The 25,016-nt window shown below is 41.8% G+C and overlaps 1 protein-coding gene across 4 annotated transcripts in view; it reads left to right on the top strand.

The window, feature by feature from the left end:
- LOC126980369 (osmotic avoidance abnormal protein 3-like) overlaps positions 1-24,275 on the top strand; it is an 87,642-nt gene extending 63,367 nt beyond the window's left edge. For 3 of the 4 annotated variants that reach the window (XM_050830220.1, XM_050830223.1, XM_050830219.1), the window contains exons 17-20: positions 7,650-7,755; positions 13,100-13,357; positions 14,913-15,047; positions 20,144-24,275. In XM_050830220.1, coding sequence (XP_050686177.1) covers positions 7,650-7,755; positions 13,100-13,357; positions 14,913-15,043 — 495 coding nt within the window. In that variant the 3' untranslated portion in view covers positions 15,044-15,047; positions 20,144-24,275. The remainder of the gene's footprint in view (positions 1-7,649; positions 7,756-13,099; positions 13,358-14,912; positions 15,048-20,143) is intronic. The other variant, XM_050830221.1, reaches the window with a different exon arrangement.
- The last annotated feature ends 741 nt before the right edge of the window (positions 24,276-25,016 follow it).

Below are 25,016 nucleotides of genomic sequence, written 5' to 3'. Positions count from 1 at the left end.
CTCTCTCTCTCTCTCTCTCTCTCTCTCTCTCTCTCTCTCTCTCTCTCTCTCTCTCTCTCTCTCTCTCTCTCACACACACACACACACACACACACACACACACACACACACACACACACATCAACAAACAGGTAAATTCCTCTACATTCCACTTGCATGTTTATGATATTTTTTTCATTCCGGTTTTTGCAATATTTAAGGATTCCACTTCACGATCTTTGCATAGTCATTTTTCTCCTGTATATTTTCCACACACATAACTTTTTTCCTGCACCGTGATCTGCATTGTATTTAGATTCCATTCGCTATTCGTTGGCCGATGTTCATGAGTGACTGAATCTGTGTGTGCTCCGTCTGTGCAAAATTTCGGAAAGGTAAAATTTATGTGCATGGAGATGTGAGCCGTGAGATAGTGTGTGTTTATGTTGCTTATGTTGCACGAGAGAGGAAACGAGACGAGAAAGCGAGACAAGAGGGAGAGAGAGAGAGAGAGTTATGATATTTAGAACATGTAAAGCAAGAGAGGTGGAGTAGGGGAAGAGAGAAACAGATGGAATGAATGACGCGGATGAAGAGAAGCTGGAAGAGGAAGGGAAGGAAGAGTTAGGAAAAGAAGAAAGTGAAAGAGGAAAGAACGTTAGGAAGAGAAGGAGAGAAAGAGGAGGAGGAAGAAGAAGATGAGACAGAAGGGGAGGAAGGATGATAGGAAAAGGACACAGAGAAAGAGGGGGAAGATAAGGAAGGAAAGAAAGAGGGAGAGGAAGAGGAGACAGAAAGGGAGGAAGGATGAAAGGAAAAGGACACAGAGAAAGAGGGGGAAGATAAGGAAGGAAAGAAAGAGGGAGAAGAAGAATAGGCAGAAGGGGAGGAAGGATGAAAGGAAAAGGACACAGAGAAAGAGGAGGAAGATAAGGAAGGAAAGAAAGAGGGAAAAGAAGAATAGGCAGAAGGGGAGGAAGGATGATAGGAAAAGGACACAGAGAAAGAGGAGGACAATAAGGAGGAGAAGGAAAAGAAGTGTTAAGACAAGGAGGAGGAGCAGAAAGAGAAAGGGAAAGAAAGTTATGAATAAAAAAGACCACGGCAAGGAAGCAGATCAAGGGGATGAATTGTGACGAAGAAAACGACAAGGAGGAGAAGGAATCATAGAGGAAAGAGGAGAGAGAGTGTTTGGGAGAGAAGGGAGCAAAACAGGGGCACTTTAAGCTCTGAATATGCAATAAGAGAAAGCAGAAAGCCCTTCACTGCCTTCCTTCTAATGGAGCAGGAGGAGGAGAAGGAATAAGAGAATTGGAGGAGAAGGGGAGAAGGAGACGAAAGAGGAGGAGGAGGAGGCGGAGAAGGAGGAAGAGAGATAGTAAGGGAATTAGAAATGAAGCTGAGGAACGAAAGAGGGAAACTAGGAGAAAGAAAACGAATGAAAAGAAGAAATAATAGTTTGAAGACAGATTACGGAAAGACGAAGGAAAATAAAAGCATCAAAGAACGGAGGGAAAGAGGGAGAGGGAAGAGGAAGAAGGGAGGAGGTAGGTAGGTAAAGGGGGAGGAGATGAAATTGGTAGACAGATGTGAAGACTGGGAGGGAGGGAGGAAAATAGGTAGAAAAGAAGGAAAGGGGAGAGATGGGAAGGCAGGGAGCGGTGAGTGGCGGGCTTTTTTTCTATACTTCTGTTGCCCTTGAGCCGTCTCGTTTGTTGTAAAAAAAAAAGGAATGTGAAGAGATAGAGAGAAGGAGAGAATGAACAAGTTGAGAAGCAGATAAGTAGGAAGAGTGAGGAGGGAAGGAGAGAGAGGGAGCGAGGGAGGGAGAGAGGAGAGAAAGAATGAGAATGAGGAAGTGATACAAGAGAAGGAGAGGCTGGAAGGTGAAGCGATCAGACGAGAGCGCGAGGGTGAGTGAGTTCGAGGAAGTGAAGACGGAAAGAAGAAGATCCAATCCTGCTAATAGTCTGTTTTCGAGTGATTTCTTGCGGTACGGGTGACGGATGGTGTGCTTGTGGAGCCGGGCCGGGGCCATCAACAGGTGAGGACAGAGATTGAGTCGGGTCTTCTAGCGCTCCCTCGCGAAAAGAGTGAGAGACTTAAACCCAGAGACGCCCGCCCGAGCCCCCCGATTCCCTCCTTTCCCCGTTCTTCCTCGTCGGCCCCAATCCTTTCCCTCCTTCCTACTCCCGCCAGCCATTCTCCTCCTCCCGTTTTCTTTCTTTCGTTCTTATTTGTGTCTTCCTCGCTTTTCTTCTTTTTCTTCTTCGTCTGTAATGTTTCCTATTGCTCTTCTCTTTTATTCTTCATCTTTCACATTTTTTTTTCATTTTGGTTTTGGTCTTTTTTCTTCATTTTCCATTTTTTCTTTTTGCTATTATTCTTGTTTGTTTTCTTCATCTTTTGCCTTTCTTGTGTTTTTCGTTTTGATAATGTTCGTGTTTTCTAGTTTCTTCTTCTTTTTCTTCTTTATTTCCTGCTCCTCCTCTTCCTCCTTATCATCATCATTATCTTCTTTTTCTGTGTCACTTTCCACTACAAATTCTTTCTCTTCTTTTCCTTCCCTTCCTCTTTCTTGTGCTCCAATTTTTCCTTATATTCTCTTTCATTTCCTATCACACACCCAGTTTTTCTCCTCCTCCGCCTCTTCCTGAACAAGGAGGTACTTTTGAACTCAAAAAACTCCAAGCGCAGGAGGGGCACCAAAGTATGGTAAACAACCAACCAGTAGGGACCGCTCATCACACACCAAGGCTCCCAACAGAAAACACAAGCTGACTCCAGACTACTGTGCCTCGAAGCGTTGAAGTCAAGAAGGACATGTCTGTCCTAAACACCAACGCGCGGAGCTTAATACCCAAACGGGATGAGTTACTTGCCTACGTTGACGTAGAAAGTCCGGACGTGATTGCCATCACCGAAACGTGGGCCACCTCTGACCACCTAATGACCGAATTCTCAATTCCGGGATACGAGAACTTCTACAAAAACAGACTTCACAAGAAAGGAGGAGGTGTTATCTGTTACGTCAAGAACAAATACCCTGCCGTGGAAATAACCAAAGGAGACTCAGAGAAATATGACACTGTATATGTTGAACTGGAGACTAGCAAGCACAACAAAATAACGATTGGAACCATTTACAGACCTCCAAAGCAAAAAGCAGCGGACGACGAAGCGCTGTACGAGGAAATTCACACCATAACACAAAACAAACAGTCAGTCATTATCGGGGACTTTAACTGTGCCAACATTGACTGGACCACGATGATTGGAGATCGGGAGGGTAACAGATTGCTCGAAATGTTAGAGGACACTTTTCTTACTCAGATTGTTACCCAACCGACAAGGGAAAATAACTTACTAGACCTAGTACTCGTGAGTGATTCAGATCTCACACGTGAATGTCAAGTCGGCGAAAAACTGGATGGTTGCGTCCATCACCTAATTCGCCTAAAGATCAGAACAGGCCAATTTTGACTTCGCTCGTGAGCTGCTAACCCAGACAACTTGGGAACCCATGAACCTCACTCCGGTGGACGGCGCGTGGAACGGCATTAAGAACAAACTCCTGGAGGTAGAGAGAACGACTGTTCCCATGAAGACAAGGAGAACAAATAATGCCACAAGCCCGCCATGGATGACTACCCAAGTTCGACGGGCGATTAATTTGAAGAAGAGAAAATACAACTTGCTAAAGGAAAACAGCACTGACGAGGCACGCGGACAGTACCAACAAAGCCTCAGAGCTTGCAGAACACTCATTCGCCAGCGTAAACGCGACCATGAAAAGTAAATTGCACGCGAAGCCAAGTCCAACCAGAAAAAGTTCTTCACGTATATACGAACCAAAAAGAAGACAAAAAGCAATATCGGTCCCCTAAAAGATGAAAGTGACGTACTAACACAGGACAGTAGACAAATGGTCGAAATCCTAAACAGGAACTTCGCGTCTGTGTTCACGGTCGAGAATACCCAGTCCGTACCCGAGAGCCCTTCTCCACCGATGGGAATCACTCCCATAGAAATTGGCACAATCGACGAACGGGATGTGAAAAAGTACCTAGACAAACTCGAGACAAACAAGTCCACCGGACTCGACGACTTGTCACCCAGGCTGCTCAAGGAACTCAAGCAGAAAATCCTCAAGCCACTCACCGCCATCTACAATCTGTCACTACAACAAAACAAAGTCCCAAAAGACTGGAAACAAGCGAACGTAACACCGATCTACAAAAAGGGAGACAAAAGTGTGGCCCTAAACTACAGACCAATCAGCTTGACCTCAGTGGCGGGAAAAATTCTCGAGAAGATCATTAGAGACAAACTCGTTAGGTTCCTTGAAGACAACAACATCATTTCCGATGCTCAGCACGGTTTCAGGAACAAGCGCTCATGCTTAACCAATTTATTGGACTTCTTCCAAGGTATCTATGAAAACTGGGATAATCATATCCCAAGTGATGTTATATATCTAGACTTTCAGAAAGCCTTTGACAAAGTGCCACACGAAAGACTCCTCAAGAAACTCAAGTCGGCGGGGTTAGGCGACAATCTGACAGCGAGGATCAAAGACTGGCTCACTGGAAGAAAACAACGAGCTGTACTCAACGGACAGGCCTCCGAGTGGCTCGCGGTCACAAGTGGGGTGCCACAGGGGTCAGTGCTGGGACCCATACTCTTCATCACATATATCAACGACCTAGAACTAGGATTAAAATCCAATCTTTCAAAATTTGCTGACGACACAAAGGTGGGTGGGAAGGCCCTCACGATGGCAGACTGCGAAATTATCCAGAGAGACCTGAACCAGATCACTCGGTGGTCGGAAAAATGGCAGATGTCCTTCAACACTACCAAATGTAAAGTAATGCATATCGGATCCAGAAACAGCAATCACACATACCACATGGGTGGCGAACCACTACATGTAGTGCAAGAGGAAAGAGACCTCGGGGTCACCATCAGCAGTGACTTGAAACAAACAAAACACTGCAAGTCCGCATGTAAGAAAGCCAATACAATGCTTGGGTTCATATCGAGGAACTTCGAATACAAGACGCCGGGAGTTATGTTATCCTTGTATAATTCGCTGGTAAGGCCCCACCTGGAATACGCCGTGCAATTCTGGTCTCCTAATTACAGGAAAGACATTGAATTACTTGAGAGAGTACAGCGCCGCGCCACGAAGATGATACCATCACTGAGGACGAAGCCCTATGAAGAGCGACTCGAGCGACTCAACCTCTTCACGTTGGAAAAGAGACGACTGCGGGGAGACATGATACAAGTCTTTAAGTACCTGAACAAGCTCAGCAACGTTGATCACTCCAAACTCTTCACGCTACAAACTAACCTGAGAACAAGAAACAACGGAAAAACAGTTCAAGCAAAGCGATGCAATACCGACATCGGCAGGAGTTATTTCTCGAATAGAGTTGTTTGCCACAGGAACAGCCCTCCTGCAGAAGTGGTTAGCGCAGAGACCATCAACTTCTTCAAGAAACGCATTGATCGCCACTTTGCTGCAACGGGAGTGAACTGAACGTACCCAAGAGTAGGTACACAAGTGCTTTAATCCTTCCCTGCAAGCCACTCCCATGGCAAACGGATTGATTAAATCACTGAACGCAGGCAGCCAAGTAATGAGCCAACAGGCTTTCTGCTGCCTGCAAGTCCATGTTTCCACCTCCACCTCCTCCTCCTCCTCCTCCTCCTCTACCTCTTCTTCCTCCTCCGTTCTTCTTCCCTCCTCTTCTCCTCGCTTCTTTTCCTCCTCCTCTTCTCCTCGCTTCTTTTCCTCCTCCTCTTCCTCTTTCTTGTGCTCCAATTTTTCCTTTTATTCTCTTTCACTTCCTATCACACACCCAGTTTTTCTCCTCCTCCTCCGCCTCTTCCTCCTCCACCTCCTCCGCCTCCTCCACCTCCTCCTCCTCCTCCTCTACCTCTTCTTCCTCCTCTGTTCTTCTTCCCTCCTCTTCTCCCCCTCTCCTCTCAATATAGGATGGTGTCAGCCTTACATCACTCAATCATTTTTCCTTCGTTATTGATACCGGTAACCTCAAGGCGATGTGAGATGTTACACAAGAGATCGCCCTTCTCTCTGTCTCTGTCTCTGTCTCTCTCTCTCTCTCTCTCTCTCTCTTCATAGTTTTCGTTGGTTATTTTGTTGTTGTTGTTGTTGTTTCACTGTTTCTCTTTCGCCTTTTGTCTATTCTGCTTAAATTTTGAGGCTTCAGTTTATCTTTTTATCGTTTTTTTTTTCATTTTTCTTTGTTTTCCATATTTGTTTTCTTTTTTCAGCTCTTCTTTTTTTTTTCTCCTAATTAATTCTCCTTTGTGTTTTTTTCCTTTCAAATGATTTTCTTTCGTTCATGGACCTCCCTTCATTTTTTCCTTTTTTTTTCCTCTCTGTCTTCATAACTCTTTTAATCACCTCCCATCAAATCCTTTTGTTTTGTTTTATTTCCTTTCTTCTTTCCTTTCGATTATAATAAGCTTCAACGACTTGTTCTCTTCCATTCTTTCTCATTTCCTCTCTCTATTTTAATATAACAATCGATACACCTTTTCGTATTCCATTTTCCCCTCGTTATATATATTCACTGCTTTCCTCTTTTTATCTTTTTATTCGCATTTATTTTCTCATTCGCATTCTTTTTTCCACATTTCCTTTCTTCGTTTCCATTTCCTCGTAGTATCCATGGCGCTTTTAACTTTTCTCCTCATTATAATTTCTCTGGTTTCTTACTTCTTTATTCAATGACTTCACCTGATCGCGTCCCGTTTTCGTTACTTCCTTACTTCGTTTCTGTTTCTTCTTAGTCTCCACGGCGCTTTTAACAATCCTGGTCTCTCCCTTACCTCCTTACCCCATTCGTTGGCCACAATAGGCAGGGTTTACGCCTCACCCACACGCTACTTATTGCTTTACCATACCATTCCTCGCCATTCTAGCACCACTCAGCGCCTTTAGCACCCTCTCACGACCCTCTGCTACGCTCTCAGCACGCGATTTCAGCACCTGGCGACACAACACCAGCCCGCCGCCACTCCTCCCTCGCTGCGCTGCGGGTTACTGGTGAGAACAAGCTGTAAAGGCGGTGCATGGAGGGGTTTACTGTTATTTTAAGTGGTGATGTTATTTTTAGTGTTAGTGTGGTTATTAAGTGAATGTGAGAGGGAGAAAGTTTGGGTAATGGTATAAGGAGATGCATGAGAGATAAAGACACTCCCAAAAGCAGACAGATTGACACATACAGAGACACATGCACAGACAGACAAGGAGAGAAAGATAGACAGAGAGACACATGCATATACACCAAAGATACATATACATAAATGGATGAAAACAAACATACGGATACAAAAGGCAGATAAAAGGAAAGAGAGATAAAAAGTGAACACCCACACACCATTCCACACACTCCACATGACCTCCACCACCCACACACCCTAAAACAAATCCAAACCCATACACTACCCAACTCCATTTATCCATCTTCCTACCCATACCCACCCACACCTACACCCCGCTAACCCTTCCCCCCAAGCACACACCTACGAACATAAACCCAGCCCATCACACCCCGACACCCCCACGCTCACACGTCCCTCCCTTATCCCTCCACACACCTGCCTCACGCCCCTCTCCTTCCCCTCCCCAGCAGAAACTCCAGAGAAGTGAGGAGGAGGACATTGCCGGCAAGTACTTTAAGCCCAAGAAGCGCGCCAATGAACTCCTCGTCAGGTTTCAAGACGACTCGGCTGTGGGTGAGTAAAGAGAGGAGGGACCATTCTAATCATGTCTAAGATACCGCCGCGGGAAAGAAAATGGAGTATTGAGTAGGGATGGGGACGGAAAGGATCATTTAAAATGTATGTAAGAGAACACCACGGATAATGAAATGGGATATAGAGGAAGAAAAGAGAAGGAAAGGATCATTTAAACTATATGTAAAAGAACGCCACGGAAAAGAAAATGGGATATAGGGGAAGAAAAGAGAAGGTAAGGATCATTTAAGCTGTATGTAAGAGAACGCCACAGAAAAGAAAATGGGATATGGAGGAAGAAAAGAGAAGGAAAGGATTATTCAAACTATATGTAAAAGAACGCCACGGGAAAGAAAATAGGATATAGAGGAAGAAAAGAGAAGGAAAGGATCATTTAAACTTTATGTAAGAGAGCGCCACGGAAAAGAAAATGGGATATAGAGGAAGAAAAGAGAAGGAAAGGATCATTTAAACTGTATGTAAGAGAACGCCACGGAAAAGAAAATGGGATATAGGGGAAGAAAAGAGAAGGAAATGATCGAAAAGAGAAGGAAAGGATCATTTAAACTATATGTAAGAGAAAGTCACATAATAGAAATGGGATATAGAGGAAGAAAGGAGAAAAAAGGGTAATTCAAACCGTAAGACAACGCCAGGTAAAAAAAAAAATAGGGAGTAAGAAAAGTGAAAGAAAATGGGTTATATGAAAGAAAGGAGAAAAATGGATCAGTCAGACCATAAGATTACACCAGGTCAACGAAAACGGACTGCAAAGGAAGAAAACGGGAAAATACTGCAACCTACACGTGCATCTGACATCACTCGCTTTTATCTATTTCTTTATTTATATGACTTTTCTGCAGGTACGTTTAATAGAGAAAAGATAGATAAATTAATAACGTAACGGTAAAAATATTAACAGAATATGCCGAGAAAAACGAGAGAAAAATATGATGCTGCTATTTTGATTCGTACCCTTCCGTTCTTTTCTCCTATTGAAGGCATCTGAATATAAATAACAGAAAGAAGACTTGCTAATAGTGTGATGTCCAAGTGCTCTCTTTATATATCACTGGACACGTGGCGAGGAAGGTACGTAAGGGAAGCGGTAAAATCCAGAACGTGAAAGAATATGATTGTGAAGAATGCCCAAGTGTTTTATTTCCTTTTTTTTTCTGTTCCATTTCTATGTAAAGGTATTTTGGTGACAGTGACACGTGTGCTTCTCTCTCTCTCTCTCTCTCTCTTTCTCTTTCTCTGTGTCTGTCTCTGTCTCTGTCTCTGTATCTCTCTCTCTCTCTCTCTCTCTCTCTCTCTCTCTCTCTCTCTCTCTCTCTCTCTCTCTCTCTCTCTCAGTGATTACATTTTTCCGAATAGACTTTTCTGACTTACGACAACTCGCTCAATTTTCTGTCGCAATTTACAAAGGCAACATCACAGTCATCATCAGCAGCCTGTATCATTCCACTGCAGGACATAAGCTTTTCCCTAGCGTTTTCAAGGTCTTTCTGTGTCTATAGTTTTCAATTTTGACGTTAACGCTCCCCAAACTTTTCAATTTCATCTCGTCCTGTGCTGAGCGGCCTTCTCTTGGGGCTCTTTATATCAGTTGTTTTTCACTCTGTCACCATTCTGCCCATCTCTCATCCTCTCTCCCATATGTGTGCCCTGATAACTGCCATTTCTTTTGTTTATTTCCTTTTTTTTACAGCTAAAGAAACAGCTCAAGGGCAACAAAAAAGGTGTAAAAAAACCCCGATCCTATCTTCCTTTAGGCACATTTCAATTTCCTATCTAGAGATTTTGTCACTGTCCACGTGTCTGATCCATTCGTCACGCTGGGGACAACGCTCTGATTGAAAACCCTTCGCTTCCAATCAGTACGTTCTCTCCGTCGTGGCGTATGGATCAGAGACATGGGCACTGACAAAATCTCTAGAGAGGAATATAAGAAATGGCCAAACAGTAATGTGTCTCCCTGGTGTAGGTGTTAGCACACTTAGCTACGGATCCGCGGTCTCAGGTTCGATCCCAGCCAGGGCAGTCGGCGTGCACCCCCCTGGCCTTTCATCCTCCCTTTCGGTCTGGTCGAGAAATTGATATCTGGGGAAATCTGGGGAAGGTAGTTTATGACAACCCAGATGTCACACTGGCCTTGTGTCTCAGGGAAATGGGTTCTTAATCCCTAAAGTCTCAAGAGCCAAAGAGACAGAGATGTGCACCCAGGCAACGCACAGCACAGCATAAGAACCTAACTACTATTTAGCCAAAGAGGGACGGAGAGATCGAGGCTGAGAATAACTATAATGGGACTTACAGTTCTTCCACAAAAAAGGAGAGAAAGCTAAATTACAATAGAGACAGCCGAAGAAATAAAACAAGAGAAATTAATTAATATATTAAGGAGGAAGCAATTAGAAGGAAGAAAAAGACGCGGACTCGACACAGGGACAGACAAAACGTAACTTTCATCTCGCACTTGTTGTCTTCATTTAATTAAACTGGCGACGCGCGAAAAAGGAAGACGCAGGGGAGGAGACATTAAAAAGTAGTGCGGGGAGGACGAGGAGACTCAATGCGGGTCAAGAGGGTGGCGGCGGGTGACGAAGTGCCGGGCGAAGTGTGTGGAGTGGGACGAAGCGGCGGAAGACACTCTTGACTCCGCGAACTGATGACTTGACGATAATAAACTGAATAAAAACGATAGGAGAAAGAGAGAGAGAGAGAGAGAGAGAGAGAGAGAGAGAGAGAGAGAGAGAGAGAGAGAGAGAGAGAGAGAGAGAGAGAGAGAGAGAGAGAGAGAGAGAGAATAGTGGGGCCGAGGTAACGAGAGGGGGAGAGAGAGTGTTAGCAATCCGTAAAGTTTTAAACCGCACAGTTGCAACACGTAATTGCAAAAAACGGTCCAATCAGAATCATTAAAGCACAGCAGCGATAACATTCGTAAATCAGCCGATGAACACACACACAAACAAACAAAAAACACACACACATAAAAAAAAGCCCGGCTGGAGCACACGGAAACAAAGTCGGAATGAAAGTGTCAGTTGCCTAAACTAGCAGATCAATAAATAGTCAGCATCCAAATTACCATCCTTCTCTTGACTGCGACCTAATTAACAGGTAGGACAGGAGCGAGGGTGTGGGAAGGTCTATATTTAAACCCCTTAATAGTAGAGTTGAACTTAATCTGGACCCCGTCAACAATTGGATTAGTACCATCCCTCTCTTCACCTGGATACAATCAACAGGTAAAATACAGGTGTGAGGATCTATATTTGTTCCCCTTTAAAAGCATAAAAAAACACTTTAATTCGTAACTCCATTATTAAGAGGTAGAGTAGGGACGAAGGTATGTGAGGATATACTCGCACATATCTACCCATTAAAAATTCTTCCTACCAAATTCTTCTTATAAAATGGCATCCGTTGCTTAAGGGAATATAAATAGCAAAAAGAAGGTTAATCTGGACCCGTCGACAATTAGATTAGTACCATCCCTCTCTTCACCTGGACACAATCAACAGGCAAAATACAGGTGAAGGGCTGCGAGGATCTATATTTGTTCCCCTTTAAAAGCATAAAAAAACACTCTTATTCGTAAACCCATTATTAAGAGGTAGAGTTGGGACGAAGGTATGTGAGGATATACATTTCTACCCTCTTAAAAATTCTTCCTACCAAGCTCTTCCTATCAAATGGCATCTGTTGCTTGAGGGAATATAAATAACAGAGAGAAGATTTGCTAATAGTGTGATGTCCGCGTGTCCTCTTTATACATAATTGGACACGTGTCGAGGAAGGTACTTAAAGGAAATCGTAAAGCACAAAAAACACTCTTATTATAAACGAGGGAATTTTCACACTTTCCTCCGTCTTGCGCCATTCTACTTCCATGAGGAGGAGGAGGAGGAGGAGGAGGAGAAGGAGTAGAAGAAGTCTTAAGCCACTCTAAGACCAACCAACCAACTTCACCCGAAAATTACCTCTCTTTTTTGCCTCTCTTCTCTATTGTCAAAGGAAATGTAAAAAAATATATAGGAAAAACACTCTTATTCGTGACCCCATTAATAGGTAGAATAGGGGCGAAGGCGTGTGAAGATGTTTCCATGTCGTACCCACTTTCAATATCGTAAATACTTCCCATACCGCAAAACTCTCCTCCTTCGCATTCTTCTTTATACCAATCACTACCACAGTCCTCCATTCACATCGTAACCAATTTTTATCTCCCCTTCCCTCACTCAACTGCACTACACTCTTCAACGTTACCAGATTATCGTACTCAGAGCCTCGTAATTACCGGGTTCTGAGCCATAGCTATTGCCAAAAAACACCAATAATTAACCATTTTAACGATAACTATATATGAAGGCAGTTATTGGGGTGATGAAAGCAGGTTTTGGGTCGGAAATCGGCAGACATAAGAGGCTAAGTACGACAATCTGGCAACGTTGACACTCTTCCTTAATTAACCCGAAGCGTCCTCTCTCCACTAACCATTCTCATTATCGTAACCCTTGTCTTCTTTCTACAAATCCTTTCCACATTCCTTCATTCACATCGTAACCAATTTTTACCTCCCCTTCCTTCACACCACTGCACTATACTCTCCATTAACCCGAAGCGTCCTCTCCATATCGCCATTCTCCTTATCGTAACCCTTTTCTTCTTTATACTAATCCTTTTCACATTCCTCCATTCACATCGTAATCAATTTTTACCTCCCTCTCCCTTCACCCCACTGCACTACACTCTCCCTTAATTAACCGAAGCGTCCTCTCCATACCAACCATTCTTCATATCGTAATCCCTTGCTTCCTTCCCCTTCCCTTTTTCCCCACCACAATTCACCTTCCCTTACCTCCACGCGTCCTTCCTCTCTTCTCTTTACCTACCACTACTACCCCACAATCATTACTACCGCACTTTTCTCCCTCTATATCGTAACCTATACCTCCCCTTTCCCTTCCCCCGACACGATGCAACCTCACTTACCCCTTCTTACCTTCCCTCTCCCCATCTACCTCCTCCACTTCTATCTCTCTCCTCTAACGCAGATTCTTCAAAAAAATATAGCAACTCTTTCTTCCTCCTTTTCTTCGTTCTCTTCGTTCTCTTTTCCCTCCGCCTCTTTCTCCCCCTCTTCCCACAGCTACCTACCCTCCCTCACTCCCTCTTGTCCTCCCCTTCCCTCTTACCCACCACAATGCACCCTCCCTTACCCTCCCCTTCCCTCTTACCCACGACAAAATACCCTCCCTTACCCACTCTTGTCCTCCCCTTCCTTCTTCCCCACCACAATGCACCCTCCCTTACCCCTACCTGTTCTTCCCTTCCACAGGTAACAACGGGATCACCACTACCAGTAAGCGGGGTGGGGGAGGGAACAACAACCTGATGGCCACCATGGGTCCCTCCGGATGGGCCAACACCGTCAACCTCAGCACCTCCTACAACCACACCAACGGCTCCTACAACACCTCGTGGGGCTCCAACAACTCCTCCACCTCGAACCCTGGAGGTGGAGGTGGAGGAGGAGGTGGTGGTGGTGGTGGTGGTGGTGACGGTGGCGGTGGTGTGATGAATAATGGATGGCTAGGTAACTTTTTTTTTAATTTTCGTTTTTTTAATTTTATTTCTGTTCCTTTTGTATTAGCTTTTCTTCATCTTCTTCCTTTTCGTTTCTGTTCCGTCTCATAGTAAAATTTCTTCATTATCTTCGAGTTTCTCTGTATTTCTGTTCATCTGTATAAAATTTTCATCCGTGTTTTTCCATATTTCTCTTCCGCTTTTATTAAATTTTCTTCATTATCTTCGTGTTTCTCTGTATTTCCGTTCATCTGTATAAAATTTTCTTCATCCGTGTTTTTCCTTATTTCTCTTCCGCTTTTATTAAATTTTCTTCATTATCTTCGAGTTTCTCTGTATTTCTGTTCATCTGTATAAAATTTTCTTCATCCGTGTTTTTCCTTATTTATCTTCCTCTTTTATTAAATTTTCTTCATTATCTTCGAGTTTCTCTGTATTTCTGTTCATCTGTATAAAATTTTCTTCATCCGTGTTTTTCCTTATTTCTCTCCCTCTTTTATTAAATTTTCTTCATTATCTTCGTGTTTCTCTGTATTTCCGTTCATCTGTATAAAATTTTCTTCATCCGTGTTTTTCCTTATTTCTCTCCCTCTTTTATAAAATTTTCTTCATTATCTTCGAGCTTCTCTGTATTCCTTTTCATCTGTATAAAATTTTCTTCATCCGTGTTTTTCCTTATTTCTCTTCCGCTTTTATTAAATTTTCTTCATTATCTTCGTGTTTCTCTGTATTTCTGTTCACCCTGTATTAAAGTTTCTTCTATTTATCTTGTACGCTGCTATCTTTCATTTCTAATTTCGTTTATAACTTTATATTCGATTAAATTATACCATTCTCTCATTTTCTATTTTGTTGACTGCATCCTCACTTCTTCTATTCTTCATATATTTCCTTTATTAAGCCATGTCTCTTCTACGCTGCTATATTTCCATTTTCATGTTTATTACTTCCGGTTCGATTAAGTTTTATACTTCTCCTCACTTTCCCTGGCATGGTTAAAGGGGTTGGCGATATAAATGACACAGAACACGCACGCTAACCACGAAATCCCTCCCCGTGTTCCTTATATCACGCCATGAACGTATATATTCATCTATTCTTCGTTCTTTTTTTTACTCTTCGTTCTTTTTCCTTTCTGTCTCCTTCTCTTCTACTTCTATCTCTTTTTTTTTTTTTTAACACATACGCCTCAAACAACTAAAGTAGCTCTCTCTTCCTACTTTTCTTCCTTGTCTTCGCGCTGTTTCCCTTCAGTCTCTTCCTCCTCTACATTTGATTGTCTTTTCCCAACATAGAAACCTCAAATAGTTTCACCCTTCCTCCTTTTCTTCCTTCTCTTCCTTCTCTTTCCCTTCTGTCTCTTCCTCCTCTATTTTTGTTTTTCCTTTCCCAACATAGACACCTCAAATAGTTTCACCCTTCCTTCTTTTCTTCCTTCTCTTCCTTCTCTTCCTTCTCTTTCCCTTCAGTCTCTTTCTCTTTCTCTTCCATCCTTCTCTTCTCAACACGAACCCCACAAACAAGAACCATAGTAAGTCTCCCTTCTCCTTTTCTTCCGTCCCCAGGCAATGGATTCTCTTCGATCTCCCCCGAAATGTCAATGAGGCGGCCCACGCGACTCCAGGCGCTGCCCACGATCGACCGAAAGTCCAGGAAGAAGAGTAAAGACGTTCTCCACACACTCGACCTCATATAGCAGGGTGAGGGTGACGCCAAGGGTGAGAGGAGATGTGAAAGAGGTGGGAGAGGTGTAAGAGGGGTGAGTGGGGAAAGGAGAAGCAGCTATAGCGAAGGAAACGTGAAGTGATGAGTCTTAAAAGGGTGATGGCCGATGCTAGGATAGAAAAGGAGGGTTGATGGAGTGAAAGAAGTGTGAAAAGTGAAATAAAAAGAACTTACGACCATAGAAATGTAGATAAATGGTCTGGGAAGGATAAGAGTAACGCCGGGGGGTAAGGGAACGGGTGAAGGGGCGGAGAAAGGATGAGGAGTGAAACGAAAGAGCTTGTACCGAAAGGAAAACACGATAGAGGGTAAGAGAAGGAGACCAAGTGAAGATATAGAGTAAGAAGGTGAAACGAGAGGGGCGAAAGAGGAGTACAGAAAGAGATAGACATAAAAATAAAAGTTAAAAAGTCTTCCGGTAATAAAAAAAAGTTAAAACGAATACTGAAAAATGAAAAAAAAATCACAGAAAAGAGAGGAGAATTTAATGAAAGGGAACGTGATTTGAGATGACATTAAGAAGCGGGAAGGAAAAGGAAACAAATAGGATAGAGGGAGAGAGGAGAAGAAAAAAAAGTACCAAACAGAGGAGGAGGGGACGCAGGTAGGTGAAAGGGAACTGAAGGAGATAATGAAGGGAGAGTTGAAGGTCAGACAAGACAAAAGAATGTAGAAAAAAAAGGAAAATGGATTAAAAAGAGTGAGAGGCTTTGGGTTACCGGGAAAAATGAGTGACAAAGGAGTGTGAAAGAAAACGGGGAAGGGAGAGAGAAAGAGAACGAGAAGGGAGAGAACGTAATTTAAAAAGGCAATAAATAGGGAAAGGACACGAAAAAAAAGGGGGATAGAGAGAAGGGGAAGGGGAAAAAAGAAGGGAAGAGGGGAGGACTGCAACGGAAAAGCACTGACAGGGTAATAACAGGGAGGAAGGGGATGTAGGGGAGAAGAGAAAGGGTGGAGGAGGATAAAAAAGGAGTTAGGAAGAAATATGGAATGACGTGAGGGAGAGAATAAAGAAAATGGACGAAAGAATTGGGAGAAAAGAGAGAGAGGCAAGAAAGGGTTGAGATATGTGGCAACGGAGGAGGAACAAAAGATACATGGAAAGGGAGGATGAAGGAGAGGCAAAAAATAAAATGGAGAAAGGAAATGGATGAAGGAACAGGAAGAAAAGAAGGAGAGAGAGAGAGAAGAAAGAATGGGATGAAAGATAGGGTAAGGGAGGAGATAAAATACTCGAAAGTGAAAAATAAAAGGGAGGAAAGAGATAAAATGAAGAAAGGAAATGGATGAAGGAACAGGAAGAAAAAAAGGAGAGAGAGAGAAGAGAGAATGGGATGAGAGATAGGGTAAGGGAGGAGGAGATAAAGTTACGTCGAAATGGAAAATAAAAGAGAGACAAAAGATAAAATGACGAAAGGAAATGAACGAAAGAGCAGGAAGAAAAGAGGAAGAGAGAAGAGAATGGGATGAAAGATAGGGTAAGGGAGGAGAAGATGAAGATACTCGAAAATGGAAAATAAAAGAGAGACAAAAGATAAATTGAAGGAAGAAAATGAACGAAAAAACTGGAATAAAAGAAGGAGAGAGAGAAGAGAAAGGAGTGGTAGATGGGGTAAGAGAGGAGAAGATGAAGATAACTGGAAATAAAGAATAAAAAAGAGGAATAAGATAAAGCAAATAATAAAGGAAAATGTGAATAGAGAAAGATGAACGAAAGTGTGGAAAGATAAGTAGGGGGGGGGGGGGGGGATAGAAAGAGAAAAAAAGTGGAGGTACGTGAAAATGGAACGTAAAAGGAAGAAGATATAAAAGATGATAAAGAAAAGGGAGAGGAGAAAGGGAGGATATAAACCGAGGGAGAAGAGGGTGTAAAAGTATAATGAGAAAGGTGTAAAAGGAGAAAACAAGGGCCATAAGAAGACATAGGAGGAGGAGGAGGAGGAGGAGGATGGGAAGGGAGCAAGCTATGAAAGGAGGTATACAGGAAGGGAGGAAAAGGTGATGGAGAGAAAACTTTAAGGGAAAAAAAGACATGAATGGAGAGGGATATGAAAGGAGGAAAGGAAGAGATAGATAGATAGATAGATATATAGATAGATAGAGCGAGAGCGAGAGCGAGAGATTGAAGAGGGACATGGAACGATTGATAAACGAAGAAAAGGAGAAACGAAGGGGAAGGAGAGAGATGGAGAGAGGGAGAAAGAGAATAAAGAATGGGAAGAGAAAAGATAAAGAAAGAAAAGAAGGTAAAAGGAGTTGGAGAAAGACGACGACAACAACAACAAAAACAACAACAACAACAACAACAATTTCCAGACGCATGACAAGTAGGTACACACACACACACACACACACTCTCTCTCTCTCTCTCTCTCTCTCTCTCTCTCTCTCTTCATCCTTTCATCCCCCTTCCTTTCCTTTTTCTTATACGCTTATTTTTCCTCTCTTTTCCATCCATCTATTTCTCCTCCTATATTCTCTGCATGCCTTCCTTCCTTCGCTTCCAATATCTCCCTCCATCCCTTCCTACTCCTTTTTTCTCTTCCTTTCTTTCTTCCCTTTTATTCACTTCTTCATCTAGTCTCTCAATCAATAACTTTCACTATCTTTCCATTTCTTTCTGCTTTCCTGTCACCTTCATTCTTCATCTTTTCCATTTTTTTCCCTTTTTATTGCTCCTTTGTTTATTGTCTTATTATTTATTCCATACCTAAATATTTCTTCCTTCTTACTTTACTTACTTCCATTATTAGTTTATCCCTTCGTATCCTTCCTTTCTTCTCTTCCTTCCTTTCATCAAGTTCTCTCTTTCTCCCTTCCTTCCACCCTTTCTTCCTCATTCTCCTTTTCTCTCTTCCTTCCTTTCATCAAGTCCTCTCCTTTTTCCTCTTTTGCACCCTTTCTTCCTTATCCTCCTTTTATCTTTTCCTTCCTTTTTATCAAGTCCTCTCCTGCTTCCTTCCTTGCACCCTTTCCTCTTTATCCTCCTTTTTTCTTTTCCTTCCTTTTTATCAAATCCACTCTTTCTTCCTCCCTTGCACCCTTTCTTCCTTATCCTGTTTTATTTTCTCCTTCTTCCTTTCATCAAGTCCTCTCCTTCTTCCTTCCTTGCACCCTTTCCTCTTTATCCTTTTTTATTTTCTCTTCCTTCCTTTCATCCAGTCCTCTCTTTCTTCCTTCCTTCCACCCTTTCTTTCTTATCCTTCCTTTTTCTTCCTTCCTTTCATCAAGTTCTCTCTTTCTTCCTTCCTTGCACCCTTTCTTCCTTATCCTCCTTTCTTCTCTTCCTTCCTTTCGTCAAATCCACTCTTTCTTCCTTCCTTGAACCTTTTCTTCCTTATCCTCTATTGTTTTCTCCTCCTGCCATCAACTCCTTCCTTTCTTCCTACCTTGTACCTCTTCTTCATTCTTATTTTTTCATCCTTTCATCAACTTCTTACTTTCTTCCTATCTTCCACCTTCTTTCCCATTCCCTCACTCCTACCCCATTCGTTGTCATTAACCCTCTTTTTCTTTCTTGTCTCCTTGTTTTCTCTTTTTTACTCCTTTTTTTCTTTTATCTGCTTCGTTTTCTTTCTTAATATCTTTCACCTCTCTAATTCTCTCTCGTCTCTAGTTTCTTACATATTATTTTCTCCCACCTTTTTCTCCCTATTCTCTTCCCCTTATCAACTCCTTCCACTCTCTTTCCCATTTTTTTTTCTTTCAATCGTTTTCTTTATCGCTCTTTCCCCTCCTACGATACACCGGAGACTCGCAAATAGACCAACAGTTGAAAGGAAGAGAAAAAAGGGACACTAACGACTCCCTTTCTCCCTCCTGCTCCCCATAAAGGGTTTAGGAAGGTGTGAAAGGGGAGAGGGAGCGACTGAATGGGTTATTTGGGGAGACAGTTAGCCACTTTTTCCTCTTTTTTTATATGGATTCTATGATGGAAGTGACCCCCGTAGATGCGAAATAAATGCCGAAAAAATCCTCTTATAGCTTAGTTTTCATATATTTGTTTGTTTTCTGTACCTTTTTCTTGTGTTTATTTTCTCTCTTTTCTCAGTTTTCATCTTTCTTGTTTTCTTCTATTTTCCTTATTTTTCTTCCTTATCTCACTCCATCTCTTCTTCTAATAATTTCTTTAACTTTTTTTTTGTGTGTGTTTTCGTTCCTGCATATATTTTTTTCCTTTTCACCATGTATTCATTTATCTTTTCCTTCATTTTTTTATTTTTTCTCTTTCTTTTACTGTCTTCACCTCTTCGAAAACTGCTCGTACAATTTCGTTTTCATAGTCTTGTTTTTCGAGATTTTTTCCTGTAGGCCTATTTGTTTTCTCTCTCTTTTTCTCTGTGTTCGTCGCTCTCTTTCTTCAGCCATTTCGTATCTTTTCTTTCGTTTCTTACGCTCTTCACTTTTCTTTTTCTTTCTTTCATCCTTTTTGTTTTGGTTTAGAAATATCGAATTTGTGATTATTATTTGCCTTGTTTTGATTATATTTCATTTATTTGTTTTGTCTGTCTGTCTGTCTGTCTATCTGTCTGTCTGTCTGCCTCTCTCTCTCTCTCTCTCTCTCTCTCTCTCTCTCTCTCTCTCTCTCTCTCTCTCTCTCTCTCTCTCTCTCTCTCTCTCTCTCTCTCTCTCTCTCTCTCTCTCTCTCTCTCTCTCTCTCTCTCTCTCTCTCTCTCTCTCTCCAATTCTCTCTCTCACTCTCCATTACTTAATTCCATTCCATCTGAAGGGGAGGAGAGGGGAAAAAACGAATCTTGGGTTAGGAATAGCGTTTTATAAAAGGAAAAAAAAACATAGCAAGTGACCAATAGGAAGTGAAATAGATAGATAGATAGATAGATAGATAGATATGGAAAGATATAGATGGATAGATAGATAGATAGATAGATAGATAGATAGATAGACAGATATAGATAGATAGATAGATAGATAGATAGATGGAGAGATGATAACAATAAAAATACTTCCTTGTCTGATAGTGGATATATTCACGACTCAAAATGATTAGTAAAAAAAAAAAAAATAATAATAATAATAATGATAATAATAGTGGTAATTTTCTTTTCAGGTTAAGGGGAGCAAAAAAGCCATCTGTGATAACCAAAATGAAGCTCACACACACGCACATACACACACACACACACACACACACACACACACACACACACACTACCCTCCCCCCTCCCCACACACACAAAACGGTAACAACAACAGACCAAAGTATAAGAAAAACAGAAACCGAAGCAACACAAATATTTCAGCAACACAACTTTAAACACCAAAGTAAAAAAAACAAAACAAAAACACTCTTAACGAAAAACAGAAATAAGGAGAGCAAAAATACACTGGGAAAAACACGCACGCACACACACGCACTTGACCCCCTTCACCCCCCCTTCCCCCAACCATACACACACACACACACACACACACACACACACAGACACAGACACACGCACACACACACGCAGACATTTTCATCATAGACTCAGCTCTCGACGGAAAAGGAATTGAAAGGTAAGAGAAAACCCAAAACCAGGATAAATTGCAAAGGAGAGAAGTGTGGAAAAATATTGAAAGATGAAGAGATGCAAAGACTTATTCAAGAAGGATGGGAAGAAAAGAGTGGGATGAGAAAGGGATATTGAAGGGGAGGAGGAAGAGAGAAGACAGGAAGAGGAAGAGGGCTCAAGCAAAATGAAGGAGTGAGGACAAGGTCAGAATACGGAAACAGAGGGAATCGGAGAATGAGAGGGAAGAGGAGGGGAGAGGAGAGGAAGGAATATATGGAAGAGAGAGAGGGAGAGAGAGGGAAGGCAAGGAAGATATCTCGCACAAATGGGAAAAAAATGATATAGGAGAAGAAAAAAGAGGGAAGCAGAATATACGAGGGAGAAAAACGAGAGAGAGATAAGACGGAATTGTAGAAAATGATGGATGAAAGAAGGGATGAAGAGGAAAGAATAAAAAGAAAATGGACAGGAACAAAATTAAAAAGACTGAGATGAAAAAAGGAGGAAAAAAAGGTGATAGAAATAAGAAAAAGAAGTGTAGAAGAGGGAAAATATGTGCAATGAAAATGAGAAAAGGGAAAAGAAGTGAACGAAAAAAAAACTAAATGAGAGAAAAGGTGGAAGAAGAGAACTAAAAAAAACAGAAGAAACCGTAAAAAAAAGCAAGTGAAAAGAAGAGAGAGAAAAAGATTAAGAGAAAAAAAGATCGAAGCAGAGAGTTTGAAGAGAAAATTAAAGGGAAGAGAACGAGAGAGAAAATGAGGAAGGGAGAGAACAGGAATGCAGAATAAGAGGAGAAAATGAAGGGGAGAGAAGGGCAGTCGTGATGTGATGTCATGTCCAGTGTTTAAGTTCACCCTCTTGAAGGACTATTGTGAGAGTTGCCCCTTAAAGTCACGAAAGAAAATGGGAAACAACTTGCCTAATGATAGATGATTAAGGGGTGAAATTTGGGTTTTCTGACACTCTCTCTCTCTCTCTCTCTCTCTCTCTCTCTCTCTCTCTCTCTCTCTCTCTCTCTCTCTCTCTCTCTCTCTCAACTAACAAACCAAACAGTGCCTCAAACAGTGTAATTCTTGTAGATGTTATGAGTTTTACATTTCTTTATACTCTTCAACACAAACATTCACAACAGATAAAAAAAAAAAAAAAAAAATAAACACACACACACACATATTCTTTTATCTGGTTTAATTTCGTTTTTAGCCAACGGTACTCAGTCTAACGTAGAAACGATGTGGGTGTGTGTTCGCTAGCTCGCCCTCGTCATGTCAGTTAGCATCTACTCATGTCAGAAGAACACTATGGGTCGTATTTTAAGACACTTTCGCTTCTCACGTCAGCTATTTCTAAAAGTCAAAGAGGGGGTCAATCGGGTTCTAACGGGTGGTGTTGTTTTTAGGCTCATGGTACAGACGAACGGTTAAACTACCACCGGGATCATAAAACTACTCCTGGAAATGCCCACAACTCCTAAGAAAGCCTTGTCAAATATGTGTTCTTGGGCGGCGAAATGTCTTAAAATACGACTCTATTGAGATCAGGTACGGAAATAAACTAACTTCAAAATTCATCTTGATAAACATTCATTTTTATAATATATTTAACTATGCCCTCTTTTTTTTTTTTACAAGGGCAGTGATTAGCGGACTTATTTTCTCATTATTAATTATTTTGCCCTTGAACTGTTCATTTACTGTAAAAAAATATCGAAACCTGAATCCTAAAGACTATAATATTTCTGTTTTATTCTTTTTGTTTTAATCACTTTAGCACCGTTCATAATTATCATCTGACTAATCCTCCTCATCTGCCTTAATCCTTAACTTCATCTCCTGACAGTCCGTTCTCTTGCTGTTCTTCCTTAACCGGTCTCAATCCCCTCAGCTCTCTCTGGTCTATCTCTCTTCTTATTTTCATTATTACCTACACATCTTCTATTCATCTCTTGTTCATGGTGTGTTTGTATCATGTCATTCTCTTAACGCAATCCAACCAACTTAAAACTTTGATCTTCCTTTCTTTCTAATCCTTCGTACTACTACATCCATTAATTTTCTCCATATTTACTCCACTCTCCGTTTCTTCACATGGGCTTATCCGTAAAATTTCAGTCACCTTTTTCTTCCTTTTTTCATACTTTTTGCACTTTCATTCTGCCTCTAACTCCTTCCTTTCTGTATCCTTCACTCTCTTACACCGCAAATCTACTTAAACATTCTCTCCGTTTCTTCACATGGGCGTATCAGTAAAATTTCAGTCACCTTTTTCTTCATTCTTTCATACTTTTTGCACTTTCATTCTGCCTCTAACTCCTTCCTTTCTGTACCCTTCACTCTCTTAAACCGCAAATCTACTTTAACATTCTCTCCGATTCTTCACATGACGTATCCGGACCATTTAGTTCACAATATTTTCCATTCTTTAACACATTTTCACTCCTGCTGTCACTAATCCATTCTTTTTATTATTCTTCACTCTCTTTCACCGTACATCTACTTTAACCTTCTCTCCGTTTCTTCGCAAGGCGTATCCGTACCTTTTAGTTTATCTTTTTCCTTCATTGATACATTTTCCACTTAAATTCAGTATCAAATCCATTATTTTTGTATCTAACTTTCTCTTCTTGCATCGTACATCCATATTTTCACTTTAACCACGACTAGAGAAGCTTATTATCAGCGTACTAATTGAAATGATGCGTACAAACTAGCGAACACACACTAATACGGAAATTAACTAGACTCGTAGATCATAGAAAACTTACTTGCTGCAGATATTTGAACGCAGACTGAGATGAAGAGGTCTGTGTGTACGTGTGTGTGTACGAACGACTCCATCACCTTCAAGTGCTGTGATAATACGTACACGACTATATTTCCGCCTCGCAGAATTCACGTCCGTATATTTTCCTGCTCGGGTGACGCACACGCACACATGACTGTCCGTGTGCGTCAGGAACAATGTTTACATAGAGCGGAGTCCAGCTGAGGAATTACGTGGAATTATTATTGTTATTATTATTATTGTTTTTACTACTACTACTACTACTACTACTACTACTACTACCATCACCACCACCATAACTACTACTACTACTACTACTACTACTTCTAATTACTATCTTATTACTATTAGTCGTGTAGTATTCTTTCTATTATTCGTTATTACTATCATTATTATCATTATTATACCCATTACTACTTTCGTTAACATTACCATTGCTCAAAACGAAGATGGCTTACTTAGACATATCATCTTCAAGTACTTATAAGAGGAAACGTAACACTGCAGCCCCGCGGGAGACAACTAAGACGGAGAATAGAAGTAATGCAAAACCCAACACCCCTAAGACGAACGTGAGCGTGAAGAACACACTCAGAGGATCGCAAAGCTGAGTTCCCCCGGCAAGTGATAAGCTCGATCGCGTTTCCCAGGACGAACAAAAACACGGACCAAGCAAACATTCGCCTCCCGGGAAAGACGAGCTGTACTTATTTTTCTCGTATGATGAACAGCACTGCTTCTTCTCCCGCCCGCTAGAGGGCAGGGGAGGGCAGCGAGTTCATTGTTTGTACATAATAGTATATTGAATGTGCGTGGCGCTAGGCGTTGTCTATATCTTTATAAATACAAAAAATAAATATATGTATATGTTTAAAAGATATATATAAAAATGTTACTGTAGCCTGGTATTTTATTTTTTGCCTTGGTGGTCGTGTGTGTGTGTGTGTGTGTGTGTGTGTGTGTGTGTGTGTGTGTGTAATTCACCTCTTGGTTTGCTGCGGTCTCTCTCGAGGCAGCCAGCCGTTCCCCTACAGAAGGAGCTCAGAGCTCAGTGACCGATCTTTGGGGAGGACTGAGACCACTCACACACAACACACCGCGACAACGAGGTCACAACTCCTCGCCTTACGTCGCGTACCTACTCACTGCTAGGTGAACAGGGGCTACTCGTGAAAGAAGATAAACCCAACTTATTTTCACCCAGCCGGGGAATCGAACCTCGGTCCTTCTGGTTGTGAGGCAGACGCTCTATCCACTGAGCTACCGGACCGTGTGTGTGTGTGTGTGTGTGTGTGTGTGTGTGTGTGTGTGTGTGTGTGTGTGTGTGTGTGTGTGTGTGTGTGTGTGTGTGTGTGTGTGTGTGTGTGTGTGTGTGTGTGTGTGTGTGTGTGTGTGTGTGTGTGTGTGTGTGTGTGTGTGTGTGTGTGTGTGTGTGTGTGTGTGTGTGTGTGTGTGTGTGTGTGTGTGTGTGTGTGTGTGTGTGTGTGTGTGTGTGTATATAGATAATCTTCTTCCGGATATCATTTATGTACGTAGGTATTCTTCCAATAAAATCTTCCTCCTCCTCTTTTTTCCCTTCTTCCTGTTCCTCCTCTTCCTCGTCTTCCACCTCCTTCTCCTCCAACTCCTCTTCCCCTTCCT

Source organism: Eriocheir sinensis, chromosome 44, assembly GCF_024679095.1.
Source record: "Eriocheir sinensis breed Jianghai 21 chromosome 44, ASM2467909v1, whole genome shotgun sequence".
In the NCBI taxonomy this organism is placed as follows: Eukaryota; Metazoa; Arthropoda; class Malacostraca; order Decapoda; family Varunidae; genus Eriocheir; species Eriocheir sinensis.
Note: the sequence above shows the minus strand (reverse complement) of the source record. Positions and strands in the feature narration are given on the sequence as shown.